This window comes from Cyanistes caeruleus, chromosome 26, assembly GCF_971803275.1.
Source record: "Cyanistes caeruleus chromosome 26, bCyaCae1.hap1.1, whole genome shotgun sequence".
Lineage (NCBI taxonomy): Eukaryota > Metazoa > Chordata > Aves > Passeriformes > Paridae > Cyanistes > Cyanistes caeruleus.
Genome location: NC_141726.1, coordinates 5,007,454 through 5,027,500, shown reverse-complemented (window position 1 = coordinate 5,027,500; position 20,047 = coordinate 5,007,454). Strand labels below are relative to the sequence as shown.

The window sequence follows — 20,047 nt, the reverse complement described above, 5'->3', positions numbered from 1 at the left end:
AGTCAGGCGGAGTTTGTGGGTTGTAAATCAGTGAAATGCAGTGAGACCATGGGGAAAACTGAAAATTGTAAAAGAGATTGTCCACACAAATGTGAGTCCTAACTCTAAAAACTGTTGAGATAAAATGTTTTATGAGAGATGAAGAAAACATTACATCACACCTGTTTCCAGAGCCTTTAATGAACTGCTCTGCCTCAGATTTTGGTACCACCACCAAGTGATGCTTCCTGCCCCCAAAGATATTTTTAAATAATTCACATAATTTTCCCTTTTGATCAGGTCACGTTCAGCTTCTCCCTCCTCAAAATGTGACCTTGCTGTCAAAGGATTTTGCCCTGATTTTGACCTGGGCTCCAGGGGAAGGCTCTCCCCCGGGTGTGACCTACACTGTGAGGTATGAAAGGTGAGAGCTCCCAAAGCGTGTCTGATGGAAGAGCTGGCACAGGGACAACTACTGGGCATCTCTCCTGATTAATGACTGTCCTAATCATCAGTGACCTTCCACCAAAACCAAACATGATCTGTCTGGGAATTGTCCCAAACTCTGAGCACCATTTGCCCCCCACCCTCCCAAACCCTTCTCTTGCTCTGGAAATCACAGCAGAATATATTTAATATTTTGGTGTGGTTGCTCCTTTCAGCCAGGATCGCCTGGACAGATGGATGAAGGTTCCTCACTGCAAAAACATCCCCAGATCCTTCTGCAATCTGACTTGTGCCCTCTCCAGCTTCTTTGTGAAAGTGAGGGCTCGGGTGAAAGCGGTTTGGGGACGGTCCCAGTCACCGTGGGTGAAATCCCAGTTCAAGGATTACTACTCAGACGGTGAGTGCCTGCCAGGTGACATTCCCACTATTAAAAAAACAAGATTAATAAATTATAAATTATAAATTATAAATTATAAATTATAAATTATAAATTTTAAAATACTTTAATAAATTTATTAATAAATTAGAAATTATAATTATAAAATATTGTACTATAATAATTATAAATGATAATAAAATATACATTATAAATTATAAAATAATTTAATAAATTTATTAATAAATTATAAATTATAATTCTAAATTATTATATTATAATAAAGATAAATTAGCATAAATTATACATTATAAATTATAAATTATAAATTTATTTAATAAATCTATTAATAAATTATAAATTATAATTATAAATTATTATATTATAATAAATATACTTAAAAATAAATTATAAATTATAAAATATAAAATATAAATTATAAATTAATTTAATAAATCTATTAATAAATTATAGATTATAATTCTAACTTATTACATTATAATAAATATAAATTAAAATAAATTATAAATTCTAATTTTATAATAAATAAATTATTAAATTATAAAAAGTTTAAATAGAAACAAAAAGACAATCAGGAGACAAAGGAAATAAAGCAAAGGGTTAAAACAGCTGGGTGCCCTGGTGGGTTGCCAGGAACACACCTGATATCTTGGGAAAACTCCTTTTATCCCCTCCTGCTGTGAGGGTTTGATGCATATTCAAACATTTTCAAGAAGTATTTAGCATGTCCCCACCCTGGTTCCACCTATTTAGAACAAGCTCTGTTTGATTTCTATTTCTGCTGTTCAGCATTATTTTTATTTTATTTTATCAGCTGGCAATCTGGTGTTTACAAGAGATCAAATAAAATAAAATTTTATTTTATTATTATCAGCTGGTTATTCTTGCTGATGAGCATTATTTGGAGTTTGGTTTCCTTTTTTCTGCAAATGATCAGTGTTGATAACAGTCCAGGGCCCCTCATCCTTCCTTTGAGGGCAGCTGGGCTTTATATCTTCTGCTGATAAGAGTTTGGGCTCTATTGTTCTTTTCCTGATAACAGCTCTGGCCCCACTGTCTTTGCCCTCTGGGGTTTCTTTGCTTTGTACCTAACAGATTCTTTTAAGCTTAAAACTTGTTAGCAAGGAAAAAAAGTACATACATAGCCAAAAAACATATTTATTTATATATATTTAACATATAATTTATGCTTATTTAACATATAATTTATTATACGTTATATTTAACATATTTTATTCATTTAAAATATGTTGAATATTATTTTAACGTATAATATTCATCTTAACACTTGGGAAAGCCAACATCACAATATAGATTTATAACACCACAAATGGATGGAACACACCCCACAGGTCTCCAGGAGCTTTATGGATGGCAGAAATTCCAGTGAGCACCAGCAGGAAGGGGCTGGGATTGTTTGAGGATGAATTTTGTAGCGAGTGGAAGAATTTGTTCCTCGGTGCCCCAGCTGAACAAAGCGGCTTCAAGCTGTCTGGGGTGTTTTAGATAAGAAAGAGGTGCCCTTTGCTTCCTTCTTATCACGAGATAACAGCTGGAAGCGAGGACCAGCCATGGGAAGTGTCAGTGCTGGGAAGGGAAGAGCCAGGCAAGCTCAGTTCTCACATCTCCTCACTCAATTCCAGTGGAGCTGGCTCCCCCCGTGCTGACCCTGAATGTCAGCAAGAATTCCATCCACGTGAGTGCCTCCTTCCCTCTGCCCAAATGTGTGGAGAACCTCACTTGGAAATATGACTTGAACCTCTGGGAAGCAGGATCTGAAGACAAGGTCAGTAAAATTGGTTCTTTTTAGATGAAATGGAGGAACTGAAAGAGCTTCAAAGCTCTGGGCAGGGAGGGAGGGACTGGATCCAGGGCCTGGAGGAAATGAACCAGCCAAACCAGAGTTAAACCAAAGCCAGACAAAAAGTAGAAGTGTGTGTGTGTGTGCATCCTTATTTTTTCTGGTAGTTCCCTATTTTTATCAGGAAGGGGAAGCTGCAGTCAGTCTAAAGATCTGAGGTTTAAAACAACTCATCCAGGTGCCACTGGCAGCATTCCCTGGAAGAGCAGAACTGGGATTCCCACCCTGGATCCATCAGCCCTGGGGGAGATACCAGAGATGGGGCCACACGAGGGATCCGTGGGCTAAAAGCCATCCAGAAACACCACCCCAATAATGAAAGAACCATCTCTGCTTTGGCAACAGAAGAAATACGAAGGTTACTTCAGGAAGGACACGGTGACCATCAACACCACTGCTCTCAGAGGCAATTACTGCTTCAGTGCCAGGGCTCTCTATGAAAGCATCAGCTTGAAGTACAGCGAATTCTCCCAGCCTGTGTGTGTGCAATTAAACCACAAAGGTATGGCCCTTCTCAGGAAACATCCAGTGGGATGAGGGGAAGGCTGAGATTTCCACCAAAGTCAGCTTTTCACCACAAAAATAAAATAATAAAAGGCTTCCTGTTAAAGGGGCTGGTTGAATTTACTGCTGAGTGGTTCCTGCTTTCTGTAGAAATAGTTTAATTTAAAAAAAAAAAACAACCCTGAAATGTTTTCTGAAAACCTTGAATATTTTGTGTCAGTGTAGAGCCCTGAATTCCTATAAAAATACCACACACAAGAGATTATTTCTGTCTTTTTCAGCAGTGGAGTGGAAGTTCCCACTTCTGGTTATGATCCTTCTGCTCGTGCTTATCTTCGTGTTCAGTCCCTTCATCTGCTGCCTGGTGAAGCACGAGGCCAAGGAAAGGAAGATGCCTCTGGTTTTGGTATGGCCCAAATTCTGAGCTCCCCTCCTGACTTGCTGGTTTTCTTCACTTCTCAGTTTTACATTCATAATTCCCATTTCTTGCTCACAGCCAAACTTTTCTTCTAAAAGCATCACAGGCTCACTGTCTCGTTCCTTTTTCTCTGCTAGGATTTCTCTCAATTTAAAGCAGCTGGAGCAACCTTGCACTTGGAGCTGAGTGAAAAGGAACTCTGCAGTGATGATCTGAACTGCACAGAGAGGCCAGTGCCTCAAAGGAGGGCAAACAGAGCTTTAGGAGAGCGTCACCTGCCATGGGTGGCTTCTTTCCAATCATCATCATCATCATCATCATCATCAGAGGGTGAGGAGGAAGAAGACAGCAGCCCTTTGATCCCATACCATGAAATGCCTCGGTATCCAAAGAGACACCTGAGCTGCCAGCCTCCCACAGCAGCTCCAGGGGAGAGCAGCTTGGATTCGGGATCTGCAGGGCTGGCTGTGCACACCGGATCTGTGCTTGACCTCAGAGCCCTGGGATTCACTCTCTCTGCAGAGAGGAAGGCTGAGGTGGACACCTCGGGGTGCCAGGAGAACGAGGAGGTGTCTCTTTACCTCTGTTCCTCCTTGGGAAGGATATCCCTCACTGATGTGAGATTCCCAGCTGCCAGTGAGCATGGGCAGGGTGATGGAAACGGGGATGAGAGGATGGGAATGACCCCCCTTCACCCCCTGCCGGGGGGGATTCCTGCTGAACCCCACGAGCAGCACCCTCACAGGAAGGCTCCTCATTTCTCCAGGGATTACCAGGAATCCGTGCTGGGCCTGCAGCTCCAGATGGACTCCACATCCCAGCCCAGGGAGGATCCCAGCAGCCAGCTGCTCATCCCCCTGTGGACACTGCAGGTGGCAGAGGATGAAGGCATTGCAAGCGACTGTTGCAGTGACAGTTTTACAGAAGAGGCACTGCCCGACCCCACCCTGCTCAGTGAGGCTTTTGAGACTTCAAACACAGAGGAAAAATACGATCCAAAGTTTCAATTCCCAGGCTACAAGCACTCACATTACTTGGGAAGGATCTAAAATACCCAGCAGGTCTGGGGAGTGCCTGGAAAATGCTGGAGAGTTCCAGATATCCAAGAATCCTTGAACAAGGACAAAAAACTGATGTCTGGCCTATCCAGGCAATGGCTTTAGGGACACAAAAAGTGCATTTTATTGCTAAGTCACCTCTGTCCTGTCACTGTCCCTCTGAGAAGGTGCCAGCCAGGGGTGAGGGAGGCAAAAATCACAACCCAGCCCTGGGTGCAACCATCAGCTGGGGCCTGAAAATGCAGTTTTGTCCCTGCAAGTGGATTTGGAGCAGATTTTGAACTGCTTTGTGTCACCTTTATTCCCTGTAAGAATATTTTTTCTTATTTTTTTCTTTATTCCAGAGCTTGACTGGAAGCTCCTTACAGAGATATTCAGCAAGATCTGGTTTTTGTGGGATGCCAAGTTCTCCACCTTGTCCTGCAGAATTCACCTTCTGTGTTCCAACAGAGGGGAACTGGAGCCAAAGTGTGCAGCAAGCTTGTTTATTTATTTTTTATTTTATACTTATTGGAGCTGAAATTCCTCCTGCTGTGCAGAATGTCTGAGAGCAATAATATTTTGATAGAAATCTCCATGTGTACGTGGTTTTGTTTTCCAGAGCTAAAAAGGGGGACTGCAGCTCATCCTAAAAAAAAAACAACATTTCCTTTAAAACAAGACCCAATCCTGGGCTGGGATTCTGAGACTTCCCAGCCAGGTCATTCTGATCACTGCAAAAGCAGGACTGTGAGCCTCCCTCTGAACAAAGAATCCCAGGATGGTTTGGGTGGGGAGGAATCCTGAAGTTCATCCCACTGCACCCCACTCCCACTGTCCCAGGAGCTCCCAGCCCGGTCCAGCCTGGCCTTGGGCACTGCCAGGGATCCAGGGACAGCCACAGCTGCTCTGGGCACCCTGTGCCAGCGCCTCCCCACCCTCCAGGGAAGGATTTCAGTCCAGTATCTAATATAGATCTGCATTTACAGCCATCACTTTTGTCCCATCACTTTGTGCCCTTGTAAAGGGTTTTTATACTCCAGTATCAAAAGGAGGCTTTGTGTAAAGGACTCAGAGGAAAGCAAAGTTAAAAGAAAGAGGGAAACACTCCCCAGCCATTCTCTGCATTCAGGGAGAAGGCTCAGACAAGGGGAGGGTGTTGATGGAGGGCATGAGAGCTGAAATCTCCTAAAAATCAGGAAAAAAGAGTTAAGGGCTGATAGGAGGGACTGGGAAGTGTTTTGCAGAAATTAAGGTCCTGAATGAAAGTCAAAAGGGGAGGTGGGGGAAAAGATTCGGCAGCAGGAATATTCCTTTGTCCTCTGCAAAGTGTTCTGAGGTCCATCCTGCATTGTTATCCCTCCTGTTCCTTTGGAAAGATGATCCAAACACAACCACCACCCCATTTCTTGTGCAATCAAGGAAAAACCCCCAGGCTCTGACTTACAGGAAGCGCTGAGGTTGAGTAACTGCTACAAAATGATTTTGACATGTCCCAGCTCTGCAAACAACCCCTGGGATCAGTTCTTTTCCAAGGAACCTGGCTGCAGGCCAGGTGAGATGGACAGGTGGTGGCAGAATTTCCTTAGGAGAAGACTTTGGGGATCATCGAGTCCAGGTGTGAACTCTCCCTGTCCCCAGGTGCCACATCCTCACACGGAGGGTTCCCTCACCAGGGCTGCTGCAGTCCCCACACACTGGGAGGAAATCAAAAGTTTGATAGATAAAACCCTAATTTTAAACTTGAAAGTCGAGTTTTGGATATCTTCATGTCCCCAAAGATCTGGAGAGGTGTTTCCTAGGCTGTTCAAAAGGTGACACCCTTGCTAGAAACGAGGGCAGAGGTAAAGTTTGAATTCTGTTCTCAGAACTGAAAGCTCAGGCACACGCCAAGGTCCCTCAGCTCTGCCCCATCACACAGCAGGAACGTGAGGGAAGGGACAAAAATGGAAATATTTTTAGCAGGCAGCTCAGGAAACACCCTAATAAATAGCTGTACTTAATTAGACGCTGGTGGATAGGTGTGTCTGGTTTAACAAAGCTGAGCCTCTGCCTCTGTGCAGGGGAGCTGAGAGTGACAAAGTGATGGATGCAGCATGGCAGGGTTGGAAGCACTGAGCCCTTTCACCAGGACAGGGAACAGAAACAGCATCAGGAACAGGAAAGCCACAGATGAGGAGAAAAGCAGAAGGGGTTTGTGAATTCTGTCACGTTTGGCCACAAGGATAGAGCACTGAAATCAACATTCACCTTCAGAACCTCACACAGGATTTGTATTCAATTTAATTTAATTTGTATTTTATTTTATTTTATTTGTATTTTATTTTATTTTATTTTATTTTATTTTATTTTATTTTATTTTATTTTATTTTTATTTTATTTTAATTTAATTTATTCTATTTTATTTTATTTGTATTTTATTTTATTTTATTTTATTTTATTTTATTTTTATTTTATTTTATTTTTATTTATTTTATTTGTATTTCATTTTTTTTTATTTTTTTTATTTATTTTATTTGCATTTCATTTTCTTTTATTTTATTTTATTTTATTTTATTTTAATTTTATTTTTATTTTATTTTATTTTATTTTATTTTATTTTATTTTATTTTTATTTTATTTTATTTTATTTTTATTTATTTTATTTGTATTTCATTTTATTTTATTTTTTTTATTTATTTTATTTGTATTTCATTTTATTTTATTTTATTTTTTTATTTTTATTTATTTTATTTGTATTTCATTTTCTTTTATTTTTATTTTATTTTATTTTATTTTATTTTATTTTATTTTATTTTATTTTATTTTATTTTAATTTAATTTAATTTAATTTAATTTAATTCAATTAATTCAATTCAATTTAATTTAATTTATTTTAATTTAACTTGTATTTAAACTTAACAACACCCTAAAAACCGAGCACATTATGGAAAAGGGATGGAAATTACAATCCCTTTCTTGTCCATACAAACTCCCAGTTCTTATCACGTGGATTAACAGAACTTTACACTGCAAACAGCCACAAAAATAAACATTGCAGGTGTACAATGGCCTCTGCAAGAAGCTGTGGGACAGAGGTGGAAATGCCACCACTTTTCCACTTATTTCCCACATCAGGTGGGAGAAGTTGGTGGTGCAGAGGGCAGAGCTGAGGAGCTCCTGCCCAGCCCAGGCTGCAGCAGGACATGCACTGATCCTTTTTTTCCCATTGTGAAAAACGAGGTTCACATAATCTTGATAGAATTTAAAAGTTTAATAAAAAAGACAATTAGGAGAAAAAAATAAAGTGAAATATACAGGTAGGGCCGGGTGTCTCTGCATTCACCTCACTGACAAAGGATTGTCCCTTAAAAACAGAATTCTATTACATATCCATAAATTCTCACACATATTCAGACATTCTTCTCAGGATCTTTGGGGTTCTTCTGTTCAGTTTTCTCTTGCCCCCTTCCCGATAGATCAATGCTCTTGGTTCCATCGAGATTTACATTCCCTGGTACCAGAAATGCAATAAATTCCTCCCCCCCAGAGTTCTGGTCACTGCTGGCTTCATCTGGATAAGAGAATTTACAAATGCAGGAGTTCTCCAGCTATTTTTTTCCTCAGTCTTTGGGTTATACAAACAAAAGCAGTTTTTATTTTAATACTATGCCATAGCCCAACATATATGTATTATACCACTATTTCTAAATTTAATCAATAACAGAAATAAAGAAAACTCTATTAATACAACAAAAATTTCTCATTCTGACACACATAACATTCATTTTAATATTTGCAAAAAGCCAACAATATAAAATGTATCTATAACACCATCCAAGGCCAGTAAGAACAACAGATGAGCATAAAACCCAGTGCTTTCTTTTTTAAGAAAGAATTGAGCAGGATTTTTAAGGAAATAAGTAATTTCCTATTTCCTTAAATAGGAAAAAATTGCTTGCAGCAGGTATTAAGCCACTCAGGTGCACAGCTCTAAGTTTTAATGTCTGGAGTTGTGTTATAGATACATTTTATATTGTTGGCTTTTTGCAAATATTAAAATGAATGTTATGTGTATAAGAATGAGAAATTTTTGTTGTATTAATAGAGTTTATTTCTGTTATTGATGAAATTTAGAAATTGTGGTATAATACATTTATGTTGGGCTATGGCATAGTATTAAAATAAAAACTGCTTTTGTTTGTATAACCCAAAGACTGAGGAAAAAAATAGCTGGAGAACTCCTGCATTTGTAAATTCTCTTATCCAGATGAAGCCAGCAGTGCCCAGAACTCTGGGGGGGAGGAATTTATTGCATTTCTGTGATCAGGGAATGTAAATCTCGATGGAACCAAGAGCATTGATCTATTGGGAAGGGGGCAAGAGAAAACTGAACAGAAGAACCCCAAAGATCCTGAGAAGAATGTCTGAATATGTGTGAGAATTTATGGATATGTAGTAGAATTCTGTTTTTAAGGGACAATCCTTTGTCAGTGAGGTGAATGCAGAGACACCCAGCCCTATCTGTATATTTTTACTTTATTTTTTTCTCCTAATTGTCTTTTTTATTAAACTTTCAAATTCTATTTGAAACTCCTTTTTTCACAGTTGTAACAAGCTCAAGTTACCCGAGCAGAAAAACAAACCTCAAACCCCAGGAACCTCAGGGAGGGCTTTCAGGGCAGGAAGCTCTCAGCAAAAAGGTATTTGGCTCTTTTTCAGGAGCTGGGGATTTTCTCAGCCTCTGTGCACCTTTGTACAGTCAGGTGTGCACTGGAGGGGAGAGGTGCTGCTGCTGTCACTCTGTCCTGTGTCACACCTGCGCAGGGCTCCGAGCTGCTCCCAGCCCAGGGAGGGCAGGACAGGAGCTCTGCTCTGTTTCTGAGCAACAAATCCAACCTGGCCTGGCAAGGAAGCGTTCAGCTCTCGTGAAAAGGTGATTCACCTGCAAACAGGAGCCTGTTCTTGCAGCCCAGGCTGCAGAGTTATTCATGAAGCCGTTTCTGATCGTCCTGGCTGGAGTTTCAGTGGTTGGTAAGTCCTGAGCTCTCCTCTGCTGTCGCTGATTGTGGTGTTTCTGTTTGATCCTGGAGTCTGGGATTCGATCCTATTTCCTGAATATTTCCTATTTCACCTTGGAATGAGCTGCTGAGTTCACTTGGGTGTCGCTCTCTCCTCGTAGTAACTCCCATGGGTGGCTGGTGCTCGGCTCTTGAGGGATCAGTAGGGAGAGGAAAAGATTCCTTCCCTCCAAAGGGTTTGTTGCTGTGCTACAACCCAAATCCTACAGGAGTGGAGGACATCCATTGGTATCAGGGGGCTTTGGCTCAGTCTCCTCGTGCCTTAAGCAAAGGCACAAACGAATCCTGATTTTTTTCTGGGAGTTGTCATAGAGGGGTTGGGCTGGAAGGGACTCAAAGCTCATCTCATCCCAGCCCCAGGGACACCTTCCACCATCCCAGGGTGCTCCAAGTCCCGACCAACCTGGCTTTGGGCGCTTCCAGAGATGGGGCAGCCCCATCTGTGGGCTCCCCACTCTCCCCGGGGACAATTTCTCCCTCTAAAAGCCATTTAATCCTACTCCAGATGTGACAAACCCACTGCTGGGTGAATGAAGGATAAATTTGCTCTTTTTCCAGACACCAGCTTTTCAGCATTCAGCCTTGTCATTCATCTGTCTGGGATCTGTGAAACTCCTGGGCCCAAGGGATGTTAGACTGTGAAATATCCTGGTTTTTCCCTACCCACACCTGACTGTGCCTGCTGCTTTGCATAACAGCGTTCTGGCATGGATAAATGTGGGAAGACCCAGATTTCCTGCTCCTGATAAGATCAGGGTATTTGTGACTCAGTTTTCAGGGTGTTCAGGCAGGGAATCCCACTCCTTCATACCCACCCTGCCGAGCCTGGAATGAGCAGAGGGAAATGCAGAGCTGCAGATGGAATCAGGAGATTTGGAGCCCATTTCTGCTCCATTTCCCTGCCCAAATGCCACACTCAGGACTGAGAAGGGATCTGTGCCTTTCTGCCAGGGAGTTTGAACCGCTCACACTCAGTTCTGGCCCACGGGGGGAAAGCTTGGAGAGAGAATCCAGGTGGGATTCAGTCTCTGTGTGATGTGACCTTGTTTAAATCATCCCCATCCCAGTGCTCAGTTTGCCCATCTGTGCTATTTTCATTTGCTCACCCCACTTTTTTCACCAGGGGTCTCATTGTTCACTGCAGGCTGAAGCCCTCACATGCCCCAGATGTTATTCAGTGCCACAAACCAAGAGAATAATATATAAATTATTTATCTTTGAGGATCTGCCTGTAATTTGAATTCAGAGTTTATAGATCAGTTAGAAACTCTTGTTGATCAGCCTTGGGGAAATTTTGCGCTGCGCATTCTCATGATAAGAGACAAAATCCTGGAGGAGGTTTCTTCAGGGCCACAGTGGGATCCTGCTGTCCAGGGATGTGTTTTCAGGGCCAGGTGACATTCCTGTTGTCCCAGGGAAGAGCAGCAGGGCTCAGAAAGCAGGAGCTGGCTGAACTGTTTGCTGTCACCCCGACACACCCAGGCCAGAGTCCAGACATCGGCTGTCGCCTGTACAGGCAATTTCCATCCAATAAATCACGGAGCACGAGAGGAGAATGAGCCACATCTCCAGGGAGGTGGCACCGAGCTCTGCACGTCACTTCCTTGAGCAGGGGCAGAAAGCAGAGACATTCACAGATGGGATTCTGGCCTTGAAAACAGGTTATGGATATTATTTTACCACCCATTTAATGGCTCTTAAAGAAATATGACTAGAAATTCAAGGATTCTCTTTCTGATTGGAGTTTTTGAGGCTTTGCTGTATAAATCCCTGAGTTTCATTTCTTTGGGATGAGTCAGTCTGTGTGCAAGAGTGTGAAGTTGAAAGTCTTGTTCTGCTCAAGCTCCTTTTCAGCCCAGCTTCAGCAAAACACCACAAGATCCGTTTTCATCCAAGGGCTGGGATGTCAGAAAGTGCTTTTTAAAACCACTTTCTCTGTTCCTTCAGGTATTGTGGCTGCAGAGAGACCATCATGTCTGAAACGTGCAGCATTTACTTCCACAAACTTTGAGAACATCCTGACGTGGGAAACAGAGTCAGATATTCCCCCTGGAACCGTGTTTGATGTCCAGTACAAACAGTACGTGAAGTTTGCTTCTTTTGGGCTGTTCTTAGGGGTCTCAGAGAGAGAGAAAAGTTGATTTTGCTGTTTCTCCTGCCTGTATTATTATGGTTCTGCTCAGAGGAGAGCTCAGTGAAGGACAGGATTATTCAAAGTGGGAGGTGATGCTCGTTTAAACAAATATTTTACATCTTGGGTTGCTGTGTTCCATGAGCTCTCCTCTGCTGTCACTTTGTGACCACACCACACCACAGACTGTGGTGTTTCTGTTTGATCCTGGAGTCTGGACCTCAATCCTATTTCCTGAATTATCCCCTAGAGAATGAGCAGCTCTTGCCTGCAGCAATTTCCTTCTCTCTGTTCTGTTTTCCTCCAGCCCTGTCCCACCAAACAACCCCAAACCCTTGTTTTACCCTCAGGTATGGAGAGAAATCCTGGCTCACCAAGCTGGAGTGCCAGAGCATCACCCAGCTCTTCTGCAACCTCAGCCAGGAGACAGAGAACTTCACGGAGCATTTCTACGGGCGGGTGAGGGCCAGGGGCTGCTCCCCCAGCTGGGTGCGCTCCGAGAGGTTCGAGCCCCGCAAAGAGAGTAGGTACCACTGCACCAGCCACCAAATCCTCCTTCCCAGCACCTTCAGGGCAGCATTTCCTCACATTTCAGCCTTGCAGAGCTCTGTGCCTGGTGGGGAGGGAGTGAAGGAGGTCAGCAATGGGCAGGGTTTCAGCTGAGATCTGACCCTAAGGTGGGATAGGGTGTGGTGGGAGGAGAGGAATAAAGAAATGAGTAAGGGACATGAGGACAGAGAGTGCCAGGAGCTGTGGAATGGGAACATTGGGATGAGCATCCCTTCCAATGGATGTTTTGTGTCCCAGCTCCAAAGTGAGCCCTGCTGCAGACACAGCGCAGCCTTCGGGGGCCTCACTGGCTCTGTGGCTAAAATCACCAAGAATCATTCAAGGTGCCATCAGCATCCCATGGTTGTGAAGAGCTTTCAGACCTTTGGAGCAAAAGAAAAGCTGTGAAAACTTGGATTAAACCCTTTGCAGTGGTGGGTGGTCACCAGAGATGAGTGCAGGCAGAAAATCCCTGTAAATGTGGTGTAGGAGCTGGGATTTGGGTTACCTGAGTGCCTGTGCTGGATTTCACCCCTCACACACACAGGGATGGGGAACATGGAGCTGGAAAAGCCTGGGATGAGAATTCCTGGACAGAACCCCCAAAACCACCTCTGTCTCCAGCAGCCTGACTTCTGCCATGCACACACAGCTCACACACCTTTTTGTACCAACAGAAATAACAATTTCAGTCAATCTGAAATTTTACCACCCATTTAATGACTCTTAAAGAAACCTGACTAGAATTCACAATTCTCTTTCTGATCTGAACTTCTGCTCATGCTCATAGAGCTCACACACCTTTTTGTACCAACAGAAATAACAATTTCAGTCAATCTGAAATTTTACCACCCATTTTAATGACTCTTAAAGAAACCTGAATAAAAATTCAAGGATTCTCGTTCTGATCTGAGCTGCTCATGCTCACACAGCTCACACACCTTTTTGTACCAACAGAAATAACAATTTCAGTGAGTTTGAAATTTTACCACCCATTTAATGGCTCTTAAAGAAACCTGACTAAAAATTCAAGGATTCTCTTTCTGATCTGAACTGCTCATGCTCACACAGCTCACACACCTTTTGTACCAACAAAAATAACAATTTCAGTGAGTTTGAAATTTTACCACCCATTTAATGGCTCTTAAAGAAACCTGAATAAAAATTCAAGGATTCTCTTTCTGATCTGAACTTCTGCTCATGCTCACACAGCTCACACACCTTTTGTACCAACAGAAATAACAATTTCAGTCAGTCTGAAATTTTACCACCCATTTAATGACTCTTAAAGAAACCTGAATAAAAATTCAAGGATTCTCTTTCTGATCTGAACTTCTGCTCATGCTCATACAGCTCACACACCTTTTTGTACCAACAGAAATAACAATTTCAGTGAGTTTGAAATTTTACCACCCATTTAATGACTCTTAAACAAACCTGACTAAAAATTCAAGGATTCTCTTTCTGATCTGAACTTCTGCTCATGCTCATAGAGCTCACACACCTTTTGTACCAACAAAAATAACAATTTCAGTCAATCTGAAATTTTACCACCCATTTTAATGACTCTTAAAGAAACCTGAATAAAAATTCAAGGATTCTCTTTCTGATCTGAACTTCTGCCATGCTCATACAGCTCACACACCTTTTTGTACCAAAAAAATAACAATTTCAGTCAATCTGAAATTTTGCCACCCATTTAATGGCTCTTAAAGAAACCTGACTAGAAATTCAAGGATTCTCTTTCTGATCTGAACTTCTGCTCATGCTCATAGAGCTCACACACCTTTTGTACCAACAAAAATAACAATTTCAGTGAGTTTGAAATTTTACCACCCATTTAATGGCTCTTAAAGAAACCTGAATAAAAATTCAAGGATTCTCTTTCTGATCTGAACTTCTGCTCATGCTCACACAGCTCACACACCTTTTGTACCAACAGAAATAACAATTTCAGTCAGTCTGAAATTTTACCACCCATTTAATGACTCTTAAAGAAACCTGAATAAAAATTCAAGGATTCTCTTTCTGATTTGAACTGCTCATGCTCACACAGCTCACACACCTTTTTGTACCAACAGAAATAACAATTTCAGTGAGTTTGAAATTTTACCACCCATTTAATGACTCTTAAAGAAACCTGACTAGAATTCACAATTCTCTTTCTGATCTGAACTTCTGCTCATGCTCACACAGCTCAGACACCTTTTTGTACCAACAAAAATAACAATTTCAGTCAATCTGAAATTTTACCACCCATTTTAATGACTCTTAAAGAAACCTGAATAAAAATTCAAGGATTCTCTTTCTGATCTGAACTTCTGCCATGCTCATACAGCTCACACACCTTTTTGTACCAACAGAAATAACAATTTCAGTCAGTCTGGGCTGCATTTAAGGTATCAGATGATATTAACACTGCCTGTTCTGCCCTTCCCAGCCATCATAGGGGCACCACAAGTGGAATACATTCCTTATGTACGCTCCATAAAGTTCCTGATCCGACCCCCCTTTACCCCCCTGCGGGGTGAGGATGAGCAGCAGCTCACCGTGGAGGACATTTACAGCAAATTTGGGGCTGTGGATTATCACCTGACAATATTCAACCAGAGGACACAGCAGCAGGTAAAGCACAACCTGTTGTAAATCCCATTTTAAAAATCTCCATTGTGAATCTCCAGATGAGCTGGAGAAGGGTTAGGGTTAAGGGTTAAGGGTTCCTGCTGGAGAAGGATCTCATTTTACACAGGATGGGGGAGATTTCTGATGTAGAAGGGAAAATCTTGGAGTTTTTGATTCTCAGGATAAGAACTTTAAGTTTTCTTCTTAAATCCTGGGGAAAAAAGGACTTGCCTAGAGTACTAAGTAGCAAAAAGTAAAACCACTTGTGACTAAAAATGACTTAAGTCTTAAGTCTTAAGAAACTGAAAATGCAAAATTAAATACAGAAATAAAGACTACTTAAGTCTTAAGAAACTGAAATGCAAAATTAAATACAGAAATAATAGACAAAATCATATAAATATGATTCAGAAAAAAATCAGAGTTCCATACATACAGAACAATTAGAGCCCTGTGAGACCTCATTAGTAAATAATATTTTATGCTGAATTTTGCAGTCTGAATTGAATAAAATGAATCTTTTTTTAATCTAATTTAATCTTTCCCTTAAGAAGATTTTACCTTTCTTTTCAACAGTGGACAAAGAACGAGCACAGCAAAGAATTTGAAGTTTCCAACTTGGACCCAGACACTGAATACAATGGGACAGTTTACATCTGTCTGCTGCAGAGAAGGAGCAAACCTCAGGTGTTTTGGGTCAAAACACTGCCAGGTGAGGCTGTTAACTCTGCTGAAAGTTGAAAAGTCTAGCTGGGATATTGGATACACAAAATGCATGGATTTTCAGCATGGAATGTTTGAATAATTTAAAAATTCATTCCAGTGAGACCAAACCTGTGACATCACCTGGCTAATTGTGATGTTTTTCTAATCCAGCTCTTTTCCCACTTGTTCTTTCCTCAGATAAAACGTGGATTTTCTACTGTTTGGTGGCCCTGGCGTTCTGTGCCGGGCTGGTGTTTGCTGCCAGCGCTTATGTGACCTACAAATACATCAAACAGCGCAGTGCCCAGCCCAGAGCCCTGGTGAGTGCCCTGCAGCTCAGCTTGGAAATCACCAATCGCCTCTCTCTGGGGCTGGGAGGGAGCTGAAAGATCATTTAATCCATGCCCTGCTATGGGGTCAACACCTCCCACCATCCCAGGCTGCTCCCAGCCCATCCTTGGGCAGTGCCAGGGATCCAGGGGCAGCCCCAGCTGCTCTGTGCCGCTCTCTGAGGAAAGCATTTCTCCCCAGTATCCTATCCAAACCCACCCTCCTTCTTTTAAAGGGTTAATGAGCTTGGTCTAGGCAATCACTGCAGGTTACTGACGCTTCAGGGTGCTCAGAACCTTCCCCAAACTGAGCCCCTCAGCTTAGGCATCCTAAATCCTCAGTTCCCCTTGAAACCCCGGGATTCTCACCTATCCCCCACAGCAAAATTGGGTTTTCATGCTAATGAGCTCAGGGATTTTCATGCTGTTTCCATGCTGCAGGGCTTAGGCCAAATCTTGCAAAAGCGAAAGCAGGAGATTTTCTTCCTCATATTTCAGGACTGCTCAGTTGGTACACAATGAGGAATGGCTGTGTTCCTGTGAATGGTCATTCTCCAGGAACAAAAAGGAAGTTATTTTGTGAGCAGAGCAGGTCCCTGGTGGCTGTTACTGGCTCTTACTGACACTTCTCCAAAGAAAACATTAGAGAAATGTTAGAGTAACCAAAGCAAACCTTCAAGGTCACAGCTTCTTGTTAATAACTGGTGCATTTTTATCTGCTTCACCAGGACTTCAGAGGGATTCCATCGTTCCAGCCTCTCACACTGACAGTGGAGCACATCATAAAGCCCCTCAGCTTTCCCAAACCTCGCCTCTCCATCCCTGAAGTGCAGCAGATGAGCCGAGATCTGGACAGGACCCTGGAGCCAGCAGGGCCTTTCTGTCCCTACCAACAGCAGGAGGATGTTCCAGCATTCCCACTGTCCCCTCGGCCTTCCCAGGTGGAATTCCCAGCTCTGACTGCTTACACTCCTCAGGGAGCAGAGCAGAAGGTTCTGGCCATGACCTACGGGCTGTGTGTGCCAGGCACGGCCCACACCGACCACGGCTCGCAGAGGCTCGGGGAAACGTCACCACATCGTTCTGGGCATGGAAAACTCCAAACACAGGGGCTGGGAAAGAGCTGCAACCACTGGGATTACAAAGAGCAGCTGGCAAAGGTGGCCCTGTGGAAGAGCAGGGACAGACTGGAGTGTGTGATGCAGGGGAGCCCTGGGCAGAGGCAGCTGCTGCTGCAGAGAGAGGGGATGGAAAAGGCAGAGAGCGTGTCCCAGCTGTCCCTGGCTTTGCTGGAACAGGGAGGATGCTACAGACAACAGGCAGAGAGCGTGTCCCAGCTGTCCCTGGCTTTGCTGGAACAGGGAGGATGCTACAGACAACAGGCAGAGCTGCCCCTGCTGCTGTCTGCAGGGAAAGCTGCCCCAGACTTTGTGGCAGAGGAGGAGCTGCTGGCACCGCTGTCAGCAGCCCTGCTGCTCTCGGTGAGGCCTGGCAGTGACATCCCTGGAGAGAACCATGCGGAGCAGTGGGTGCTGCCAGAGCCATTCCCACATCCTGCAGGCAAAGCACAGCTCCCAGGGACTGCAGGCATGGAAATGTTCCCAGCAGAAAAGGAGCTGAGCTGCACAGAACTGAGCGTGTCCCCAGCCAGCAGCTGGGACAGGGGAACTCCTCTCACCGTGCTCTTCAAAGATCTGGACTTGAAAGTGCAGTGGGATGAGGAGGATAGCACGGAATTTTATTAGGTGTTAAAATCCAGATGGTTTCTGGATGTTTTCTTGCATGAAATGGAAACAATGCAAAACCACAGCTGATCCTGGCTGTATTAACACAGCTCAGACTGTTCTGTGGTGGAGTTTGGTGCCTTTACTGATAGAATTTGTTACACTGCAATAATGTACCTTTGCACTCAAACAACAGGTCTTTATTTCTTGCATATTCTCAAATTTATTATGGATTATTTTAAAAGATCAGTTAAGATTCAGTTCCCAATCTCAAAAATTCAGTTTACTGAAAAATTAGCGAAGTTCACAACAGAAACCGTGTTTGCTCTTTACCAACACCAAAGATTGAGGGCTAAGATGAACCCCTCCCTTTGGAGAAATTCAGGCATGCAAACCTAGAAGTATTTAATGTAAAAGGAGTAAATAGCTATTGGTGTTCTACCTTTGGATAAATGACTTGGAAAAGAGTATTCCACTTCCCTGGACTTTGCCTTTAAAGGAGTCCTTGAAGCTGGCTAACAGCTCCTGATACAGCACTTCTGTGAAATATGTCCCTGTCCCCTGTGGTTTTTAATACCTGTACAAAGATAAAGTCTTTTTTAATACTTGTACAAAGATAAAGTATTTTTTTTATGTGTAAAGATAAAGCTTTTTTCATCTCTGCAAGATTAATGCAGTCTTGGCCCAACTCTGAGGTTTCTCAGCTGCTGCTCCTTTCTTTCTCTGCAATAGTCACATATTCTCTTCCTCCCCTGAGATTCCCCAGGGATGAAGCTCCTGGGATCACATTCCAGACAGGCAGGGATGTGAGGATTGGCAGCAAACTCAATCTCAGTTTATCCCAATCCCAGTCCACGCCCTCAGCAATCCACAGAGGAGACCAGGGAGGTCTGGAGCTCTTCCTCCCACTCCTCACAGCCCATGAGGAACCTGCTCCATGTTCCATGGCAGAGCTGCCACGGCCCATTTTTGGGACTTAAAACCCTTGGAAGACTTGGACCTCCACCAAAAACAAGCTAAATTCTAAGTCAGGGGCCAGAGGAGGGGATTATTTCTCATCCAGAAGAAAACACAGTTCAGCCTGCTCATTTCCACTGCTGTGGTGAAAAAAACGTGTCTGAGGACATTTGTTTTAGAGAAGTGAAAGCATTTAGAGGAATAAACAAGGTTTGACTGGTATGAGGAAGGATTTACTCAAAGAGACCAATGCTGACCAGAAGTCAAATTCAGCTCTTCCCACTCCAAGTGCACTTGGGGGTTTTCTCAGCCTAGGAAAGCTGCAGCTAAAGGGTAAATTCCACTTGTTTTGGGGTGATTTTGCAAATAAGCCATAGGCTCATGAAGTGAAGGTTTTGATGATCCAACCCAGGGTTAAAGGAATAGAAACTTTACAGGCCAAGGTTCAGCAGTGAGCTGCAGCACCAACAGCTGATGAGGGACCACAGCCCAGCGAGGCCAAAAGGCCAAAATTCCAAGTGTGGTAAAGAAGTGTCAGGGTATCAAAGACTGAAATAAATGCCTGGCTTGGGCAGTGACCAGCAGGACATTTCCAGGGAGCTCCCTCCATACCATTCACTACCAGAGGGTTTGTGGAATGTCCTTTCATCTGTTTCCTCTGCTCTGTGCCCCAAAAAACAACACACAGGGAAATGCTGCAGCTCCTGGAGTTGTTCCCAAAGACTGGGAGACCCCAGGGGTAACTTTTTTTTTCTGCTAAACTCCCCTGGAGAGGCATTTAAAGCCATTAATGCAAATTACCTGATTCAGAGTTGCCTGTGGGCTGCATAACTTGTGTCAACAACGTTCCCAGTGATGCTACCCAGGGAATAATCAGTGCCACAATACCAACATTTTGGATTGTGTTGGTAGCCCCAGCACAGGTTGGGTATGGGCAGAGTCGTGTGGAAGGGATGGGGGCCTTGGGAGAGCATTTGAGTCTGCTGCTGAAATTATGTTATTTTCTATTTTTAAAAGCCTTTAAATCACCCTGCAGTACCCCCACCACAGGGTGTGATCATGCCCAGACTGTAATAAATGTGTCCTGCTGCTGGAGGACAGCTGGGAACTGAGGGAAGTCTGGGAATGGATTTTTAGAATGCACACAGGTGCCAAAAGATGCAAAGTGTCCCCGAGCTGGGACATCCATCTCTCCTTCAGGCCCTTAAATATCTTCAGGGCTGCATTACCCCTGGCTGAACAGAAGGCAGGAATGATTCCAGCCCCATCAGATCCTCTCCCAGCAGCTGCAGTGCCCAGAGATCACAGGCAGGAGAGCCCTGTCCTA

The 20,047-nt window shown here is 43.2% G+C and overlaps 2 protein-coding genes across 4 annotated transcripts in view; both read left to right on the top strand.

Annotated features, from left to right (window-relative positions):
- Window positions 1-5,092, top strand: part of IFNLR1 (interferon lambda receptor 1) — a 6,411-nt gene extending 1,319 nt beyond the window's left edge. The window contains exons 2-7 of one of the 3 annotated variants that reach the window (XM_023941180.2): window positions 280-394; window positions 642-823; window positions 2,467-2,609; window positions 3,030-3,186; window positions 3,470-3,594; window positions 3,744-5,092. In XM_023941180.2, coding sequence (XP_023796948.2) covers window positions 280-394; window positions 642-823; window positions 2,467-2,609; window positions 3,030-3,186; window positions 3,470-3,594; window positions 3,744-4,655 — 1,634 coding nt within the window. In that variant the 3' untranslated portion in view covers window positions 4,656-5,092. Of the gene's footprint in view, window positions 1-279; window positions 404-641; window positions 824-2,466; window positions 2,610-3,029; window positions 3,187-3,469; window positions 3,595-3,743 lie in introns of all 3 variants that reach the window. The other 2 variants (XM_023941179.2, XM_023941178.2) reach the window with 2 other exon arrangements.
- A 4,294-nt stretch (window positions 5,093-9,386) lies between these two features.
- On the top strand, window positions 9,387-19,830 carry IL22RA1 (interleukin 22 receptor subunit alpha 1). The gene is made up of 7 exons (XM_023941182.2): window positions 9,387-9,656; window positions 11,651-11,783; window positions 12,185-12,357; window positions 14,824-15,008; window positions 15,582-15,717; window positions 15,909-16,030; window positions 16,768-19,830. Exons 1-7 carry the CDS (start codon window positions 9,614-9,616, stop codon window positions 17,782-17,784), a joined length of 1,809 nt encoding a protein of 602 aa, XP_023796950.2. The 5' UTR covers window positions 9,387-9,613; the 3' UTR covers window positions 17,785-19,830.
- The last annotated feature ends 217 nt before the right edge of the window (window positions 19,831-20,047 follow it).

Coding starts and splice junctions, on each gene's coding strand:
- IL22RA1 (XM_023941182.2), top strand. CDS start 9,614: ATGAAGCCGTTTCTGATCGTCCTGGCTGGAGTTTCAGTGGTTG. Junction 12,358..14,823: donor GTTCGAGCCCCGCAAAGAGA/GTAGGTACCACT, acceptor TGCCCTTCCCAG/CCATCATAGGGGCACCACAA. Junction 16,031..16,767: donor GTGCCCAGCCCAGAGCCCTG/GTGAGTGCCCTG, acceptor CTGCTTCACCAG/GACTTCAGAGGGATTCCATC.